Source organism: Varanus komodoensis, unplaced genomic scaffold (genome assembly GCF_004798865.1).
Source record: "Varanus komodoensis strain SLA01 unplaced genomic scaffold, ASM479886v1 scaffold49, whole genome shotgun sequence".
NCBI lineage: Eukaryota > Metazoa > Chordata > Lepidosauria > Squamata > Varanidae > Varanus > Varanus komodoensis.
In genome coordinates, this window is record NW_025336072.1 from 1,980,833 (window position 1) to 2,002,153 (window position 21,321).

The 21,321-nt window shown below is 42.0% G+C and overlaps 1 protein-coding gene across 6 annotated transcripts in view; it reads left to right on the forward strand.

The window, feature by feature from the left end:
- Positions 1–21,321, forward strand: part of LOC123031144 (phospholysine phosphohistidine inorganic pyrophosphate phosphatase) — a 168,031-nt gene that overhangs the window by 97,237 nt on the left and 49,473 nt on the right. The window contains exon 7 of one of the 6 annotated variants that reach the window (XM_044445686.1): positions 11,863–11,999. The exons of the other annotated variants lie outside the window; for them this stretch is intronic. Coding sequence (XP_044301621.1) covers positions 11,863–11,968 — 106 coding nt within the window. The 3' untranslated portion in view covers positions 11,969–11,999. The remainder of the gene's footprint in view (positions 1–11,862; positions 12,000–21,321) is intronic. 6 annotated transcript variants of the gene reach the window in all.

Sequence of the window (21,321 nt, forward strand, 5' to 3'; positions counted from 1 at the left end):
TGCCCGCGGCCGCTATGGAGGCGGATGTGGAGATGTCCCTGCCTAGGAGCCAGAGGAGCCGCTCCATGGAGCAGTGCTCGGAGGGATGGCGTCGTCCCTACTATCACGCCTGGGGCGATCTGCTCTCTGTTGGGTATTATCCTGCTCCTAGGGGTCGATCTTCTCCACCGTCCCGCGACCGACCGCAGTCTTCAGACCCGAGGCATGCATCTCTGATACCTCCTCGGGATGGGAGTAGCCGCTCCTTCTCTCCAGCGGAGTCCTCGTCATTGGCTCCCCCGTATTACAGCGCCGACTCCTGATGATTCGGAGGTCGAGTCAACCTCCCCTGACATCACTGTGACCTCCCAGGGCCCTGCGTCACCGGACAAATCTCGTGTCTCCTTCGTGGAGCTGATGTCCCTGCTTGTCCAGTCCCTTGATATCGACGCCGTCCAGTGTCCGGGACCAACTACGAACAAGTTCTACGACATCGTCCGTGGGGAGCAGTCTACATCGGTCGTCCTGCCGCTGATAACCACCTTACGGCAAGCGATGACGCAGCCCTGGGACGTGCCCTCTCACCCTCAACCTACATCCCGGAGGTACGAATCCATGTACCAGGTTCGGGAGGAGGACATCCCCTTCCTCCTCCTCCACCCCAAGCCGAACTCGGTCGTGGTGGAGTCCTCCCAGGGCAGAGAGGCGAGAGGTCACACTGCACCACGGGACAAGGAGGGCCAAAAGATTGACTCCCTGGCCAGGCGAGTCTACGCTGCTTCAGGGGGCTGAGTATCTCCAATTACGAGGTGACGTTGGCGAGGTACCAATACTTCATCATGCAGCACCTCCACAACGTTGCCTCGACCCTCCCGGACCACCAGGGTGACCTGGCCAAGGTCCTCATCAAGGAGGCAATGCAGGTTGCTGTCCAGCAGTAGTCCATAGCCTGGCATCATGTGGACACGGACTCGATGGCCTTGGTTGGTGCCGTTTTGCTCCGGAGACACGCCTGGCTCAGGAATTGTAACTTCCCGGAGGAGACTAAACGTCGTATAGAGGAGATGCCTTTCGATGGGTCCGGGCTTTTTCACTCTCGCACTGACCACAAATTGAAGAAGCTGCACGAATCCCGCATGATGGCACGCAGGATGGAGATCCTGACCCAGACTAGGCGTAAGTGGTCATGGACTCGCCCATCTTATAGGCAGTCATACCAACCTAGACAGCAGCCCCAGCACCGACAGCAGCAGCAGCAGCGCCGCTGTCCGCAGCCCCAGCAACGCTATCAACAAGGCCGTCGCCGTTTCGATGACAGGAGACAGCGTTGATGGGACTGGCGAACCTTTCCTCTGCCTTCTTTCATACCACCCCACTCTCATCTGGGGATTGGCTGCGAAGCCGACTCCCCATTTGGGAGTCCATTACATCTGATCGGTGGGTACTGTCCATCATTCAGCACGGCTATCGGATAGAATTCGACATCGTTCCTCCGTCGAGTCTGATCCGCTTTACATCATGCTCGCCGGTACTGCTCCATGAAATATGACAACTTCTTCGTAAAGGAGAGATTCGTCAAGTATCCCCACCTGACGGACTTCATGGATTCTATTCCAGATATTTTACGGTCCCAAAGCGGGATGGTGGTTTATGTCCGATTTTGGACTTACATAATCTGAATCGATTTATTGTGATGAAAAAGTTTTGGATGACCACCCTTCAAAATATTTTGCTGTTGCTAAGGAAAGAGGATTGGTTCGCCTCATTGGACCTGAAGGACGCCTATTTCCACATTTCGATCCACCCGAGTTATAGGCGTTTCCTTCGTTTTGCTGTTGCACCCTATTTCTACGAGTTTACAGTTTTACCTTTTGGACTGGCCACCTCTCCGAGAGTATTCACCAAATGTATGGCCCCTGTCTGCGCCTTCCTACGCCTCCAAGGCATACAAATTTACCCATATCTCGATGATTGGCTGCTAGTGTCCCAGTCCTTGCATCCATCCATACAACCTGTGCCTTATTGGATAATCTGGGCCTGAGCATTAATACCAAGAAATCTTCTCTTCTTCCAACGCAGACGCTTACCTTCATTGGAGCCTGCCGGGATTCGACGTTGGAGAAAGCCTTCCTTCCTCAGGACAGACAACAGACTCTTGCTCGCCACATCCATTGAATGCGACAAGACGGGACGGTCCCGGCGAAGTCCATCCAGAGGATCCTGGGGCATATGGCTTCCTCGGTTGCTGTGGTGCCGCACGCCAGGCTTCGGCTCCGTCCGTTACAACTCCTCTTCAACAAGATGTTCCACCCTCAGAGAGGCCCACCGTCGAAGTTGATTCGAATCCCATCCTCGGTGCTCCATTCTCTAGTTTGGTGGTCGGTACCAGCCAATCTGACTGTTGGAGTCCCCTTCAGGGCATGATGTCCTTCGATAACCCTCAGTACCTACACATCTCTTCTGGGATGGGGAGTGATATGCTCCAGCCTATATACCCAAGGCATGTGGAGTCGTCGAGAGTCCACGAATCATATCAACTTTCTGGAGCTGTTGGCAGTATTCAAAGCCCTACACTCTTTCGAGGACATTCTCCAACATCGGGTCATTCAGATAACTTCGGACAACATAGCTACCGTCTTCTATCTGAACAAACATGGGGGAACAAAGTCACCGACTTTGGCCAGACTTTCAATGAAAATTTGGGACTGGTGCATTCCGAGAGACATTACACTGATGGCTGTTCATCTAGCTGGTGCGGACAATGTGCAAGCAGATCTTCTCAGCAGGCGCATGTTTATCTCTCACGAATGGGAGCTAGATCCTCACACACGCGACCATCTCTTTCATCACTGGGGTTCCCCCGACGTGGACTTATTTGCCACACAACAGAACAAGGTGTGCAATGCTTACTGTTCGAGAGCAGGAATCGGAGATGGATCCTTAGGGGATGCTTTCATGATCCCATGGAGCAACATGATCTTTTACACCTTCCCTCCAATCCCTCTTATGATGAGGGTCATAGCGAAGATGATCGAGCCTCAGGGATACTAGTTGCCCCTTGGTGGCCACGCCAAGCTTGGTTTGTGACACTACTCAACATCTCTCATGGGGAATACCTTCATCTACCACTGCTTCCGTACCTTATCACCCAACAGAGCGGTACACTTTGCCACCTGGACTTGCTGTCACTGAACCTAACAGCGTGGCGAATCAGATGGCTACCATTGCGCCACTGGTATCGACGACAACTTCAACTGAATTGAATCCTGCTGTCAAGTCTGATCGATTCAGTGTTTTCCCTTCTTCATTCCGTACCATCGGATTCAAGGCTTGACCCATCGAATCTGACAGCCTTTCATCCTGATATCCAACATATCCTTGATTCTGCTTTAAAGCCGTCCACACGGAAATCTTACGTGGCTAAATGGAGACGATTCTCTACCTTTGCCAAGTCTCGTTCGTTCTCTCCATTTACGTCATCTATACATCAAATCTTTCAGTTCCTATTAGAACTGCACCATTCCGGATTAAAGCCGTCTTCAGTTAAAGTGTATACAGCAGCAATAGCCTACCATCGTGGCTTAGTTGACGGATCACCTATCTCCTCTCAAGCTATTGTTAAGAGATTTCTTAAGGGACTGCATAATCTTAATCCATCAATCAGACCAGTAATGCCTACCTGGAGTCTTTCTGTTGTTCTGCAAGCACGTACGAGAGCTCCTTTCGAACCATTGGCAACAGTAGATTTGTGTCTGGTTTCCTGGAAGACAGCGTTTCTTGTGGCAATCACTTCAGCCCGAAGGGCCAGTGAGCTTTGCGCTCTCCGCGTAGACGCTCCTTACCTGAATTTTCACAGAGAAAAGGTCATTTTGCACCTTGACCCCTCTTTTCTTCCTAAAGTGACTACGCCTTTTCATATGGGACAGGATATTATTTTACCTGCCTTTTTTCCTTCACCATCGACTCCACTAGAGAGATCCTTGCATTCACTTGACGTTCGGCGCTGCTTAGCCTTCTACAGATCAAGGACTGAATCTATTCGACGTTCAAATAGACTATTTATTAAATATTCCACCAGAGATCAAGGCGATCCAGTCACTCCGCAGAGACTTTCCAAGTGGATAGTCCATACTATAACCTTATCTTATCAATTGGCTAAGATTGATTTGCCTACAGCCTCTCGAGGCCATTCGACTAGGGCTGTTGCAGCGTCATCAGCCTTTGCATCGGGGGTCCTGCTTGATGATGTATGCCGAGCTGCTACTTGGAAGAACCCTTGTACTTTTGCCAAACATTATCGTCTAGATGTTCGGGCTCGACAGGATTGCTCCTTTGGCAGAGCCGTTCTTTCGTCTATTCTTCATTGAGGATACCTCCCCTCCTCCTTTATGGTAAGCTTGTTAATTACCCATATGTGTGATGCATAGAGGCCACGACAAAGAAAAGCAGGTTGCTTACCTGTAACTGATGTTCTTTGAGTGGCCATCTGTGCAGTCACACAACCCACCCGCCGGCCCCGCTCGGTGTCGGTGAGTGGACATATTCATCGGTATCGAAAGTATTTCCTTTTTTTCATGGTACCGATCCTTTTTTCCTATCTCATACTAAAAATTTTTTCCACAAGGGGGTGTACGTTTGGTCGTCAAAGACTGAATAAAATGGCAGACACTCTGCTCTTTATAGGCCATGGGGGAGGGGGAGTGGAGCTTTTTCCCACCAAAAACCGTTAGCTTGCAATCTTCAGGCCAAAGGCACTGCGCAGGCGCAGCACCCATATGTGTGACTGCACAGATGGCCACTTGAAGAACATCAGTTACAGGTAAGCAACCTGCTTATGGCAAAAGAAGAAGGATGAGGTGGCTAGATGGAGTCACTGAAGCAGTTGGTGTGAGCTTAAGTGACTCCGGGGGATGGTGGAGGACAGGAAGGCCTGGAGGAATGTTGTCCATGGGGTCGCAGTGGGTCGGACACAACTTCACGACTAACAACAACAGCAACAAATTTAATGTTTATATTCTTTTTTAACTTGATATATTATTTTTATATTTGGATTATATTGTTAATATGTTTTGAATATGCTGATTTAAATATGATTGATTTTAGGATGCTGTGTTTTATGCTGTGAGCTGCTCAGAGAGCCGAGATATGGGTTATTGTAGTAGCATACAAATCCAGTAAATAAAATCTTTTCCTGGAGTAAGCTGACCAGCTCCCTGCAAAGATTTCATAGTAATTAAGGTTCAAAACTCCCATTAACTGGGGCGGGGTGCGGGGAGGAAGAAGGAGAATGTTACTTGAATGATAGGGAAATACAAATAGATCTTACTGGCTTACAGATTTTGCTGACTTCCCAAAGTGGGGTTTGAGCACCAAATTAAAATAGCAGAATTATTCTAACATATATATTTTTTCAGATGCTTTTGTTTATAATCACTCTTGCTTATAAGCTCAGCCAATCACAGATATAATGTAGCTTCTAAAGCTTTTGTGATAAAATAACATATCTGAGGCCTGTTAAGTCAGCATCAGAGGATGTAGGCCTTAAGTGAATGCCTTCAGATCTAGGGCTAGTGATCTAGCCTGGTTAGTGATATAAAAATATGTTTGCTGTGCCAGTCAGTAATGTCCTTGGGATTAAAACAAGAATGCAAATATCCCAGGTGAAATGAATGCTCACAGATAATGTTTTATACCTGTCATTTCATAGATAAACATTTCTGTTAATAAAATAGAGAGCTTTTTAAAGGATCAGATGCTGATTGAGCTACTTAAGCTAGCTGCTGCACTGAGTTGAAAATCAAGATACAAGAAATTTTGGTTAATGTATTGCTCAACATTTTATTAAGAACTTTTTGCTCATACTCGATATTCGTAACAGTGGTGCAAAGCAGATACTATTAGATGGCAACTCCCATTATTCTTCACTATTGGCTACACGGGTTAGGACTGTCGCAGGGGTTGTTGAACATAACGTGCTCTGGCTTTAAGAAGTAATAGTAGTTGAAAAGGACTGATAGCAAAATGGTAGCGACAAGAGTTTTGTTTTTTTACAAAAATAAAGAAGAGAAAAAGTCTACTAATGAGATTGTCCTCATTAAAGACAACTTTATCAAATATGCCAAGCATTTATAATTGGATTAAACAAGCTACAGACAAGTTTATGCTGCCATCACACTCTTATGGCAGATATATAATTAAATCAATGGGACTCAGTAACAGTTAGAGCCTAAGGAGAACAATGTTAACCCCTCCAAATGCATAAAACCTCTGAATATATAGAAATAAACCCTCTATTGCAGTAAGAAGAGCTGTTTATGGCATTTTTCAATGTCTTTAATATTTTGGTGGAAAAGCAAGAGGGTTATGTGAAGAAATGTAATTCAAGCTTTTTCCACCATTCTCCTCATTTCTGTTACTTTAAGAACTTCCTTGACACCTCTTCTCCTAACCTCCTGTCTCTTGATCATATTTTTTTCTCTTCAGTTGCAGAGTCTAAAAATAGAAGTGACACCCATATTCTGCCATATTTTTTAAAAAAGGTATTTCCAAGGTAGTTGGTTCAGATATTTAAAAAATTATGAACTATTTGAATGTAAGACATAATTTTGCATGAGTACGGAGAGTATGCAAAATGAATCACATGGTTTCTGTGGAGGATTTTTTTTGTGGCTGTCTTCTCAATACAACCAATTGTTTTTCCCTATATCAAGGGACCTTGAAGCCATCATATAAAGTGCTTGGGGTAGAGGACTGTGGTCTACTTTTAGAATGAGCAGACAAATACACCCTAAAATAAGGGATTATAAAAGGGATGACACAAACATTACTTCAGTAGCTTCAATGCTATTGTCAATTCTATAAGTGTTAACATTTGTTAACAACTAACCTTGCTGCCAACTTCCCATCTGTACCTTGTATGAATTCTGATCTGTACCTTCCAAAGTTGCAGGTATTCACAAGTTTTTCAGCACAGAGGGACACATTGAAAACTGAACTGTTATAAATTGCATGTCTTGATTCCACGTGGTAAAATACACATTAGATATACATAAACATGGTGAGGACAATAGCATTGATGGCAGAAGCATCTTGACTTCCAGACTGACCTGCCCTGTCACCATCCTGTGTAGTAGCTATGCATTTCCATATGAGGAAAATGCTGCATGCACTTTGTGCAGTTTTCCTTTTCCATAGATGCAGATGATATAACAAGCTAAACATCTCCATAAGGCAGTCACATTTGGTCAAAAGAATGATTTTACCATTTAATTAAGCACTGAAGAGATCCATCTTTGGGAAGCAGAAATATTTTTTCATTTTTTTCTGATCACCAATATCCACTGGGACAGGGCACTTTCTACCCCTGTTGGTATAGCTGAATTGGATCACAGAGAGGCTACCCTGGGAAGGAAGAAGCAAGAAAAGCCACTTCTACCATCCCAGTTTCACAAATTTAGATCCAACTCATATCAGCATGAGCAGTGCTGAAATAGTATAATACAAAATAAAATCAGAGGCCATTGTTAAAGGAGGACAAACAAGAGAAACTGCAGCAAGCATTGCAAGCGGTGGGTTCCCTCACCAGTACCACCTGCTTGGATTGAACTTCTAATACAACCTTTTTCTATTAGTGGCCTCTAACCTTCAAAAATTGTGCTTCTATCTCACAGATGGTTCAACTGTTTTAATTTGTCTTCTAAAAAGTTTGGAGAAACTAGGTCACGTCTATTGAGCCCTGGCTTGAATCACAGGCTGCATAAAAAAGCACAGCTGCAGTGGGTGCTAGCTGCTTGGCTAATGCTGGTTAATCCTGACTCCCTATTCCAGACCTTTCTTCTTTTGATCAGAGCTTTAGTGCATAATACATGCATAGTGGAAAAATAACTAACTCCTTCCCACATCTAGCTGGGCCATAGGTAGTCTTTTTGGTTTGACATCTAAGCACAGCTCAAGACAACCAGTGTACCTCCTCTCTTCTGTACATGAGTAGAAGTAATGCTCCATGTTGCAAATGTGTTTTGGTTTTTCTGGTGCTGTGAGAAAATGCATTTATATTAATTGTATTTGCTTGCTAATGAACTGAATATAAAAATGCATTTTTCCCACTGAGCCATTGCATTTTCAGGAACTTGGTATACTGGTAAATTAAGGTTATAAGAACTGTAGTCCAAAAGACTATTCCAGATACTTTTAAAGTACCCAAGAAAAACATATTAATATAGTTTAACAAAGTGACCCTAAAGAGCAATTCACTCTGCTTTGGGCTGCTAGTAAAAGCTGCATTTTTTTTAAATTAGACAATGATTGTAATCCATACTGCAGTTAAGATAATTGCATTTATGAACCTAATGCAATCAAAAGATCGATTAGTAATTAGTTAATTAAGTCAGTTGTGATTAACATTTTAAAAACCTTTTTAATTGCCTGCATATCCCTTAAACTGGCCTTCTCAGAAGATAAGGGTTGAAGCCATGCCATTTAAGCTTCTGTTTATAGCATTTTCTTTACAACATTTCTACATGCCTCCGTTTCATGATCAGTCAAGCCAAATTGCCTAGGCCTCTTGAGAGTCATATTTAAACGTAAGAGTGGGGTAGGCAACATATTTGGGCCTCTGGGCACCTGTGGCCATTGAGGAATTGTCCTAGGCACCACCACAAATGATTGCCATAGATGTGTTTAGTCACAAAGACTAGTTACTGAGCAACATTTATAGAAAATGAAGAAGGCAGTTGCTGGAGGCCTAGGCTTTGCGCAGAAACAGTCCTAGCAGTCAGTATGAAAATGTAATTAAAAAAACAGGAGAGCAGGTGTTCTTAGTAGGTACCAGGAAGGTGCCTGGAGGGTGTGAGTGAGACAATGCTTGTTCCTAGTCTAGGACATTGTAGTGCACAATAGTATAGCACATGAATACAATTACATTTTAAGTACTATTGCTGCACTCAGAAAGAAGCTGCAAAATGACAGCAATTCTGTGCAGATTACACCATGTTTAAACAAATATGCAGTCCTTGCTGAAGGGTTCACTTGCTAATGCTGTGAAGAGTACATCCAGTCTTAGGGGATGCTTGCTATTTGTGTTCTTTTTTGTTTTCAGGTCATCTCTAAGTTTTGTGTGAAGCCACATTGGCTTCTTCTGTTGCCTTCTACCTAATTTCCTTGTTGGAATTGTTTGTAATTACATCTTTTGAATTCACTTTTTAAAAAATTTCTATGTTGGACTCCTTAGAGTTGCTTGTCATAGGACCTATTGTTTGAGTTTATTCAAATGGGCTTTCCTCAGGTTTTGGGTATATCTTTGGCTATACTTGGCTTTTGCTTTCTTTAGAATCAAGAATTAAAGTATGACATGCTCACTTCCCCCAGAGTTCCTGTAATTACCATTTCATCCACTAGGTCAGTGATGGTGAAACCTTTAGCGACCAAGTGCCCAAACTGCAACCCAAAACTCACCTATTTATCACAAAGTGTGAACACTACAATAAAACCTGAAAACTGAGGTTTTAGTTTAAAAAAAACACCTCACAGCCTGTCCAAGCAAATGTATTTATATCCTTGGCAGCGCACTGACTGGGCATGCAAACGCTCGGATGAGTCACAGCGAATGAGTTGCAGACTGTGATGTCATTGCCCGGTGCCGCTGCTCCTTTCCAAGCATGTGCATGGCCCCATGTGTGCTGTTATCCGATGCTCAGTTGCTGGGGCGATGCTGGGGCGACTTGACTCGCATGCCAACATAGAGGGCTCTGCATACCTGCTGTGGCTCACGTGCCATAGGTTCACCACCACTGGCCTAACCCTACCCTGTTGCACTCCCCTAATCCTAACATAGGGGTAAAATACCACTGAAAGGGGCGGTTTTGAAAAAGCCTTCCTTGAGTAGCTTTTTCTGCACAGCTCTTCATTTCTGCCCCTTCTAAATACATTCCAACCTTCAAAATCATGCCAGGACACCTCATTTTCCTAACCCTAACCCTGCCCTGGGACTGCTGCTTAGAAGGCCTGATACTGAAGATAAAACTCAAATACTTTGGCCACCTAATGAGAAAGAAGGACTCACTGGAGAAAACCCTAATGCTGGGAACAATTGAAGACAAAAGGAGAAGGGGACGGCAGAGGTTGAGGTGGCTAAATGGGGTCACTTGAGGCAGTTGGTGTGGGCTTCGGTGGGCTCTGAGAGATGGTGGAGGGCAGGAGAGCCTGAAGGAATGTTGTTCATGGGTCATGAAGGGTCGGACATCACTTAGCAACTAAACAAAAAAGAAAATCTTGCCACTTCATTTTTCAAGAGCTCAGACTAACAACTACATGGAGATTAAGTCCAAACAGGATACATAACTTGTGACCACTTCAAATTAGATACTGAAGTTTTCATTATTTGATGCCAACATAGTAATTAAAGCTTTAAAGATCTGATGTCAATCTTATCTTTTCTGAAGAAATTCATAATTAATAGTAAAACCCAAGTAGTTGTTAGGAAAAATGTATAATACAGTTACAAAATGTGTAATACAAGTATAAAAACTATGGTCAGTAACCAAATATGAAATATATAAAATTGAAATTGAAATCTATTTACCTTTTCTATTGGGAACATGCATGTGGGATAGAAATTTTGTTTTTACAGTGTCATGGATTTGTCTTCTTGTTGTGAAAGCACCTGCAGTGACTAACACCTGGATCATGACAATGCCATGCCATTTCATGAGTTAAAGTCTTCAAAAGGGGCAGGGGTTTTTCTTCTATTGTGTATTTTTTATGTATTTGTATATGTTAAGAAAAAATAAAAATTTAAAAACCTCTAGAAGTCTATGAGACAACTGAATCACAATGGTGCAACATGAATGGACGGTCTCTCTTTGTGGCAGTCATCTGTTTGCATGATAATATTTAAAATAGTTTATCTATTAATGCTGGTTGAATTTGTTGCTTTCACTTTTAAGGTTCATGAATAATGAGGCATGAGCATACATTTTATCAATATGTTAGAGACTTAGTTTGATCACAGCCAGACACAGCATGCTAGTTACAATCCAGCAATTCTTTCCGATGCCATTTTAGATCCCACATGTGGGAATTACATCAAGCCTACCTTGTATATAGGCAAGATCAAGGTTGAGAAAGCAGAAGAGCAATTCAGAAGGGGCTGATAGATCTGCAATGCTCTGCTTCACCAGAGAGACAGGTTAATCTGAAACATGGTATAGATTAAGTTGTCTTGCAATGGTAAGTGAAGTGCTTCATCCTCTCTTCGTGCATTTACAGGATGTATGACCACAAGCTAAGCTGAGTCTTGCTTATATATTTGACATTTATGCTTGAAGTCGCATAGGTAGCTTACTATGGTCCTCTGAATTTTGAGTGGAAACCTATTTCGACACTACAGAGATAATGTTGATCTCATGTTAGAAGTATGTATCATAGCAACACAAGATGGTAAATTGTATTGGAATGGGGTGTATTGAGATCCTTGGCATGATTCCTGTGTGTTTGTATTGTTGAGACTAGTGCTCTTACTCTTAAAATATAATTCCAAGGCCAGTTTAAAAGCTTCCTTCCTCTTTCACTGAATAAATGTTAATCCCTCTCTATATAAGCAGTTTAACTTTGCACATTCGTTAACTACTCTTTTGTAATTAATTCAAAACTAAATTTGTCTTTATAAGCTAGGATTCTCATTTGGAATTTATAAAGGTTTGTCCCAAGTGCTAAGAGAGCACAGATGTCTTAAAAAAAAATAAAGATCAAACCGGAACATGTTTTTGCCATGCAAGTTCTCAAGCACTCTCGGCAGAATTGGAATTGCCTGCCAAATGTGATTTCAGAAGAAGCCTGGAAGAAATGTCAAATTCTGTTCTGTCTTTTGTTCATTTCTTCCTTCAGGGGAAGTTCTGGTGCTTTTGTACTGGAAGGGAAAGTTATAAATGAAACAGAAAATTGGCTGCATTTTCACAAGTGGACAATTATACAAATGGGATCTTCTGGCTGAAGCCAAATTCTAAAGCCCTTCTCCTAATCAGGTAGTTCCTTGAGCCACATATGTCATTGTCTTATTTGAATAATTTAGAAGGCCTGTATGTATAACAATGATGCGACTCAGTTATCCAAGCCTTTATCAGCTATGCAACTGAATAAGAATTGGGCATGTCACTTCTAAGAACCACCCTAAACAATGTCAAAAACCTTATTAGACAAGTCCCCTTTTTGGATCATCTGATGTATCACCATATATAATTACTTTTTAAAAAAAGGAACAGATTAGATATCAGTTAACATAGCAGGCAGAACATTGCAATTTTTTGCCTGTGGGGTTTAGAATGGCAATATCCTTGATGTGTGAGTGAGGATGGGGATTGGTATGACTCTCTAGGAAATACACTTTCAATTCTGTGATGGATTATTCATTGTGCAGCAGCCGTGGAAACAGCTAACTCCATTACTGGGAATGATTAGGAAAAGAATTAAAATGGAACAATCCTTATCAAAATTCGTCATATAAAGCTATGGTACTGCCACATTTGGAATACTCTGTGCATCAAACTTCCCCAACGTGGTACCATTCACTAACAGGTGTTGATGGGAGCTGTAGTCCAACACATCTATTAGACACCATGCTGCAAAAGACCAGTGTATCATTTTGGTGATGATATTGACAGTATCATCAAAGAGATAGAAAAATAGAGATGTCTACAAAAAACTTGTGGAAGAGAAAGTTTAATCCTCCCTTCCTACCGCATGGTAGTTCCAATTGTGGCTCTATTGTGCTTACACTGAAGTAAACTGAAGAATTTGTATTGTGGCTGCATGTGCTTATGCTGAAGTAAACAAAAAGCTAACTTGTAGCTATACACTGTGTTATTAGTACATCATGCAATCTGGTTTTCACTTTTTAGCGTATCAACAAAATCAAGTTTGGATTGGGTTAGAGCAGGAATTACAATCTTGAGCTAAGTGAGCAGTTAAAAAGGAGCAATCCTGTTTAGTATATAGAAAAAAGAAACATCTTTATTACATGGTTGAATGTAAATAGAATGAATGTTTCTAGAATGAACATTTCTATTTAGTCTAATTAAATTGTCAGCTGTGCAGTACTGATCCTTGCTCTCTCAATTTCTCTGTTTATCACTAATTCACCCATTAATCAGCATAAGGCTCTGTAGAGACTAGGCCCATTTCCTCCAAAATAGAGCCTCCCAAGCATGTTATCTCAGAATCTGAGCCAGAACTAGAAGAGGTGAGCCCAGAATTCTTAGCTGAAGAATTGCTAAGAATACCAAAGCAAGGAGGCTGAGCAATAAGCCAAGAGGCTGGTGAGAACCAAACCATGTCTGGTTCTCTGGGACCCTCCACTGAACAGATTTAAGACAGTTGAGGGTTTATGTAACATGATCAGTTCCATAATCCAGCATCAGATCTAATGGACAGACCAGTTGAGTCACATCCAGTGCTCCTGCCATCTGGCCTTCAAGTAACAGGACTACTCTGAGGGTGGAGCTAATTCCCTTCAGAAAGAGAGAAGGATTCATTCTGAAAACAACTTCTTAGCATTAAGCCATATTTTCTTAATAACTGATATTCTAATTTCCAGGTGTATTCTGTTAAGGACTTTTGCAATGTTCTTCTTATGTGTCACAAAGCCAGCCTAGCAAACCAGTTTAACATAATAATGATTGCACTTACAAGCTTTTTGTCCTGATATGCCTGGAAAGCAAGGGAGAAAAAAAGGTCAGCCTCTGACAGGGTTCCTTTGGGCAGTATCCAACAATGTCATTCCACAAACTAAAATAACAGGAGTACAGCTCCACCGAATCTTTCTTTGGCACAAGTGGTGGTGTAATCAGATGTTCAACCAGTTGAAGCAGTGGCAGGCACAACAACAGGATGCCATGGTCATAACTTCATCGCTTCTTGTCCATTTGCTTTTGAAAAGATGCATTTCTTTGACCCCCAAACCATTGCTGAGTTCTCCAGTGTAGCTGACTGGCTGCTGCTGCTGCTGCTGCTGCTGCTGCTTCTGCAGTGCTAGTGAAGGAGCTCCTTTTGTTTCGGCAGGGCACCAACTTCAGATTCACAACTGGCACTCCAGGAAGCCTAGTGGAAGTGGAAGCATATTGGAGTCAACATGGAATTCAGTGCCAGGCAATGCTAGCACCCCTCTTTGGGAGGAATGTGCCAAAAAAAGAGACTAGTTCATAGGTTGAGTTGGCCAACTCCTTGCCTCTGCAAGGGAACAGTCTTCTAGGTATGGTGGAGGTGCCCAGAAGCCTAACTCTTTTGTTCCCACAGAGATCAGAGCAGGAACAGGAGCTCCAGTTGCAATGGTAAACTGTTCTTTAATCTCGGAAAGGTGTTGTGCATGAGTATACAGGTCTGGTTTGGTCTGGGTTATGTATGTACTGTCAGGACTGGAGTATGTCAGTTTAGTCTAGCCCAGTGCCTGTTTGGCTGGGCTGGGCTGCGCTGGGCTGGGGTATGAGTATAAGGTATAATCTGGAGTATGTATAGTTTAGTCTGAGATATGGGTTCATGGTGGGGGTTTCATTATGTGTGCGCGCGCGTGCGTGTACTCTGTGTAGCTCTGAGAATATCATGTTTTAATTTAAATATCAACATTAATGTTGTTGTTATAGCTATGTGGATTCTCCCCTCCCACTTATCATCTTAGGGTAACTTGATTCTCTGTGGAATGGGAAATATTGTTGGAACAGGAAAATGTGGTTCCAGGAAAACTTTTGTGTGGCTGTGTGATTTCTCCAACCCCTGCCCCTTTTGCATGTTTTCTGTCTTAATTTTCCCCTTCTGTTGGCTGTAGGGATTGAAAGACTGCTTTCCCTCTCAGTATCCCACCTCTGCTGACCTGCCTTCTGGCCTACCACTAAGACTGATGGCCAGCCTCCCTTGAGTTACAGAATGAGTTATACTAGCAGAATGCAGAATGCATTGCATAAAATACAACTGCCTGTGCAACGGTGCTTGCTCAAATGTAATTTAGTTTAAAGGATTTGATAACAGCTGAAGTGAATCTACAAATCTTACAAATGATCATGTTTCCAGCTGTGTAAGCAACCAATTTAAGTGTTTAATTGGAAACATATTTGGATGGCCTTAAAAGAGCTACATTTAATGCAGGATTTTAGTTATCACTGACTAAATATACACACAACACAACAAAGTTTCCTTGTATTAGCAAGTGCCACACATGGAACATTTAGTATGTAAGAATTCACTGGAAAACTACTGGTAAAATTTTGGTTTAGGGAATGGTAGTTAGTGTTGCTTCCCTAGCATGTGTTTTTTAGGAAAAGAACCATCTGAAACAAGGCTAACGTGAGCAGAAGGACCCTAGTTCAGTGGTAAAGAAAAAGGCACCATTGGAAATAAGCATTGTGGATGGCATCAGGGTGTTGGAGTAACATGGAAGATCTAGGTGGTTGTTCTCAGTCCTGCAATCTTACACACCAGACACCAGAACTCCTATCAGATCTTCCCAGGAACTACACTCCTTTGCATGTTGGACTCAGAAAAGAGTTTTAACCAATTTAGGACTGAACCATGAACTTTAAGCCTTGGAAGCAAAAATTATGAAATTGAAACTTCATCACAGGATGAGAAGGCAAGAAGATAGTAATGCTAGAGAAAGTCAAAGGCAGAATTTATTATTATTTATTTAGCGCATTTTATACCATTCCTTCAGTGGAACAACTCTCGGGATAGCTTCCATCACATAAAAGTACTTTAAAATATAAAATACCAACACAAAAGATAACAATCCCAAAGCCATAACCTATAAAAATATGTACAGCTCACGAACTATAAAGCAAAATATAAAACCAACCATATGAGCCAATAACAATAATAATAAAAATTGGTTAAATCATGGATCAAACTAAACAGTCCAATCACAGTGTCATAATGCCATAAAATAAAATAAGCTAAAATAGAAAATAACATTTCAACAATTAAAATATTGAGAACAAAAAGGCTTTAGCCTGGTGCCAAATAGTATAAAGTGTCAGTGCCTGGCACCCCTCTCTGGAGCTCTGGTTCCATAGCTGGGGCTCTACCACTGAAAAGACCCTTCTTTGGTAGCCACCTTCCTTATATCTTTTACAGAGGGCTCCCAGAGGACCTCTGATGATGCCCTTAAGGTCTGGGCAAGCATATGGAGAGTAGATGTTCCATCGGATATCTAGGTCCTAAACTGTGTATGGCATTATATGGCATTGTAAGTACTTTAAAGCATGCCCAGACTTCAGTTGGCAACTAGTGTAGATGGTATAACACTGTAGTACCTTGGAGTTCTTGTAGCTGTAGTACCTTGGAGCTGCTCTATTCTGAACCAATTGCAGTTTCTGAACCATTTTTAAGAGCAGGCCCACGTAAAGTGCATTACAGTCATCCAAAGGAGGGGTTGCCAGGGCATGGATCACTGTTGCCAGGTTTTGCTTGTCCAGATAGGCATGAAGTTGGAAGATCATCTGAAGCTGATAAAAGGCGTTCCTAGCCATGGAGCTCACCTGGTGTTCTAGGGTCAGGTCCAGTAGCACCCCCAAACTCTGAACTCTTTCCTTTAGGGGGAATGGGGAGTGTAACCATTTTCATGTGTTGGGTCAGTGATGTGTTGAGACAGCCTCATGGTTGTCATGGTGGCCATGAAGTGCTGAGTCACCCCAAACAAGGTAGCTTCAGCAGGAATGTTGAGATCTCCAGAACCATCATTTTGGGAGTCCTCAACACCAGGTCTGAGACCATCTCCATCAGCTCAGGCAAGGAATCTGATGTGCAGCAAGGTGGGTGGTTCAGTAACAAGATTCCTAATCTGTCTTGATTACCCAACAGCAAGTGCAAGCACTCAAGACCCCCCTTTGAGTGGAAAGGAAGCCCAGAAAGAGGTAAAGTACTCCTGTAGACTATAGCTACGCCCCTTCCGCAACCCTGAAGCCAGTGTTGGTCCTGCACTGAGTACCTGGGTGGGCAGAACTGTGAGGTTTCAGTAAGGCAAGGCAGGACAGCCCCCTCATTCATTATCTTATATCATGTATTAGGGGGCTTTTATTTTGGGCTGACCTGGCATTTAGAAGCAGCACCAGCAGGCCTCAGGGTAGGCTGATGCAGTTACCTGGCATTGTCTGGCTGGGGCAAGACCCAGACATTGGGGCAGGTGTAAGATAACCAACCCATGTTTTCCTTTGTTGGCATTGTTCAGTTTTGTTCCAGTTGTCTTCCTCTCTTTACATAAAACTTGTCAATAAGGTTGGCAGCATAATGGGATGTAAAAGATCTACCTCTGTTGGTCTTGGCCCCATCCCCCGTGGTTCCTGCCTTTCAATACTACAGCTCCGTGGGATGTTTCCAGTACAGTTCTCACACTACTACTGACACATGCAGATGGATCGGTTATAAAAATTACTAAATGTGTGTCTAAGGAAAGAGATAGAAGACCCATTTTGCAGGGGAGAGTAATCTTGTTCCACGTTCTTAAGCAATTGCTTGTTTGACAGATACTACTTTCATGTATGTATTCATGGCTAGTATGCAACTATTCAACTTTCAAGACCTTCTGTTATAAAATATTCAGACTTAAGCAAAACTTTCCCAAAATATTTTTGGATTCTAGACTTAAGACTATGTAGTTCTTGAGAATTGTTTCTGTATAAGCAACAGAAAGTTCAATTAGATTTCAATACTTCTTGAATCAGGCCAGGCAATGCAAATTCTTTTGCATGTCTGTATGCATGTGTTTTGCACTGTCACTTTGCACAGTTCTACCTTTGACTTTATCAGGCAGGTGGAAGATGCAAACATTTTCATGTGCAACCCCACCTGTTCTCAGGGTAATAAGCTTCAACAAAACAGTTTCCAGGCAACAAAATGGAAAGAGGCCACACATTATTCCTGCCTTTCTAATTCAGGTGTTTTATCATTCTTGCTGAACACATGTTCCACATTAGAGTTCATGAGTTCTCAGTACAAACATGGCTAGAGGGTTTCCAAACAAAACAATTGGACTGAATTGCCTCAATGTTAAGTATTCATGTTTTGCATGTTTGTGTGAATCTTTCCCTCTCCCTGCCTCCCCTGCCTTCCCAATACACATACATTAGTTTAGCATTCAAAAAACAAATTGCACTGCAGTTCTTGATAAAAAGAAATTCAGCCTAAGTGGGTCCCTGTTTTATATACCCTGTGAGTTTCACCTAGGGATGGAGATCATTCTTTTTTTTTTTTTTTTTTTGAGCCATGCATGCATTCATAAGCCTATTGACACTGTGTGCAAATTCTATTTTCTACTGTATTTACCCTATTAATTGCTTGTAATGCCCGTTTTACCCCTAAATAGGCATTCTTATATGCATATGTCATAAAACACGTATTTCTGTTTGTATTTTAACTTAAATACACATCTTTATGGGCACTTTGAGCAGAAAACTATATCAGAGAATTTAGAGAAGTGTGAAACCAAAGGATAACAAAGTTTGTAGTCGGCTTGTGAACTCTTGGTTGTTCATGTTCAAAAATCCATAGTTAAACCATAGAGCAGGGTTCACACATAACAATAAGTAATGATTCAACAATTGTATGTGGGTTGCCATTACATGTGAACCATGTGATTATTCTGACTTCAAGCACCATTAGGGAGTTCTTAGGAAAAACCCGGCTATCATATGAGCTTCCAATTATTGCTCCCCTCACCACCCCATCTGTATATCACAAAACATGAGAAGAAAAAATCTGACAGTTTGGAGTGGCAGTATGGAGATAGGCGTTGGCAAGGAGGAAAGGAACAAAATTCTGTCTGTCCATCTTTGGCTTTAATCTGACATTGGTGAGAACAGTCCTGGAGTTAAATGAGTTATTCAACTGAAATTACTTTTCTTACAAACATGCAAATATGCTCAAAGATTGTTTTTCCTATAACTCTCTACTTCCTTCCTTTTTGGGGTGTATGTGTGTGTGTGTGCATGTGTGTGCGTGCATGCACGCATGCTTTAGATACCTTCAAAACTTGCTGAGAGCTGTAGCCTGCATGCCATAATCCCTCAAATCCAAACAAAATTATATACTTTACACAGATGTTCCTTCAAAGCACATAAAGCAGTTTCTTGTGAAATACACATTGTATGGTTTCCAGATATTCACTACCGTCACTGCTATAGAGTGTCTGTTTTCTGTCTATCACCTTTATTCTTTGAGTCTTTCTTTGAAGATAGAACTATATGATAATTGTCTTCCAGCCCATGTGTTGTATCCTCCCTCTGTTCTAGGTGATAGTTGCTAGAAGGAATGCTTTTTTATAATGCTGATTGCTTGCATTATTTTTCTGATATATATGCCTGAGACCCAAGGAAATCTATTGGCTGTCTTCCTCTCTTGAGGGTACATTTATATCTCTCTGCAGAAATAACTCTCTAAAAATGTTGCAGTTAGTTTTTGCCCAAAGATCACTGGGACTGCCAGATGTCCATAGAAAGCAGCACAAACTCTCTGGGTTGGTGTAAGGGAGCGGTTTATTGGCAATATTGACCTAATTAGGTTGTTTATAAGATAAGCCAGCATTACCTATTTGTTGACCTACCAGTTTAAAACTATTGCCAAGCATATTTTTAGGTGGCTGGGTACAGAAACAGCTTCACTTCCTTTTGTGTTTTTGATTCCCTTGCTTACTGTAGGGGTAAGGACTGTAGCTCAGTGGCAGAGTATATATTTTGCTTGCAAAAGGTCTCAGGCTCCGTCCCCAGTTTCCCCAGATAAGGCTGGGAAAGATGTCCCTCAGGTGTCACACCCAAGCAATGACTAGGTTCAGCCAACATGATAATCCACACTCAAGGGATGAGGTATAGGTAGAGTGTGGGTAGTTGTTAGAATGTGGCTTGTGGTTGAACCATAGCTTGCTGTTGAGACATGGCTTATTGTGCTTTCACAACTCAGCTGTCCTAACAAGCAACTGCTAGTTAATTGTGAATAATTCATGCAAAGACAGCCCATTATTTGTTGGTTGGTTGTAAACCGTGAGTTCACCATAGTTGGTTACCTTGGCTGGGTTCAGACAACATGATAACCCACATTTCAACTCACACTCAGCCCATACTCAACCCTTGTTGCCTGTAGGTTATTGTGTAAGTAGGTTGGGTGTAGGTTATTGTGTTTTCTGAACCCAGTCAATACACATCAAGGCAAGGCTGCTTGGTGCCTCCCAGTTTTAGTCAAAATTATCTAAAAAAAATGCTAGTTTGTACTTCTGGTATTGACAGTACTGAGCTACTGTGAATATTCTGACCTTGCAGTTCCTGAAGTACATGCATTAAATGAAGTTGCAAATTGCGAGTAATGTTCTTTTTTTCGTATTTTATTTTATATTCTTCTGCAGTGTACGAACAGCTTTTATACCACCCAAGCACTTCACATTTTAGGGATAAGGCTTCGAAGAAAGCTAGAACTGCCCTGCTGGAACCCCAGTATTTTATTTCCAGTAAAGAGGCTCTAGTATAACATGTGAAATGCAAAAGTCTTTTCTTGTTGTGTTCCTCCTTAGAGATAGTGTCTGTCTGTTCAATAATATGCACATTTTCATTAATTCATATATTTCCCTCATTCTTGAGTCCTAGAAAATGGAGTAACAATTTAGCATCCCATAAGCAACGGTCAAATTTTGATCAGAACTGGTAAATCTGAAAATCCAATAAAATAACAAGACCTTTCAGCCCTGTTCTTATAATTACATTTTGACCTATCTAGCTGTTTCCCATTATTTGTAGAGGACCTCAGGGGGCACATACTCTTGAAACCCAGAATCATGCATAGGTATCCCTGCAGGCAATATCTGTTTACCCATTTACACATTGTTTTTCCCATGTTACAAGAAGTGACTCTAGCTTATGTCAAAACATAACAGGAAATTTGACTGAGGCTCATAAGTCTGCAGATGAGATCACCACATACTTCTATAATAATACTGAATTATATTTTATAGCAAAGGCAACAGCAAAATTTAACCTGAGAATTTAGTCACTTTCACAGCAAGATGCTTCAAGTCTAAACACTTATTCCATGTACCCATTAACCTGTCAAACATGTGAAACCCATGTTCTGTAAGGAAGAGCATCCATATATGTAGTGAAATAGGCAGTTAGGAAAGTAGAGGATATAAGGTTCAACTGGCACCGACAAAACCACAGCAATAGACAGACCACATCCACTGCCGTGAACATTCTTTCACTTTCCTCTTCCTGAAGACTTTCTGTAGTACCAAAATATGAAGTGAAAGAAAAGAAAAGAAAGGACAATAAGAACATAACTCAGAGGGCAAAGGATAATGTGATAGTTGGCATTGCAGCCAAAACA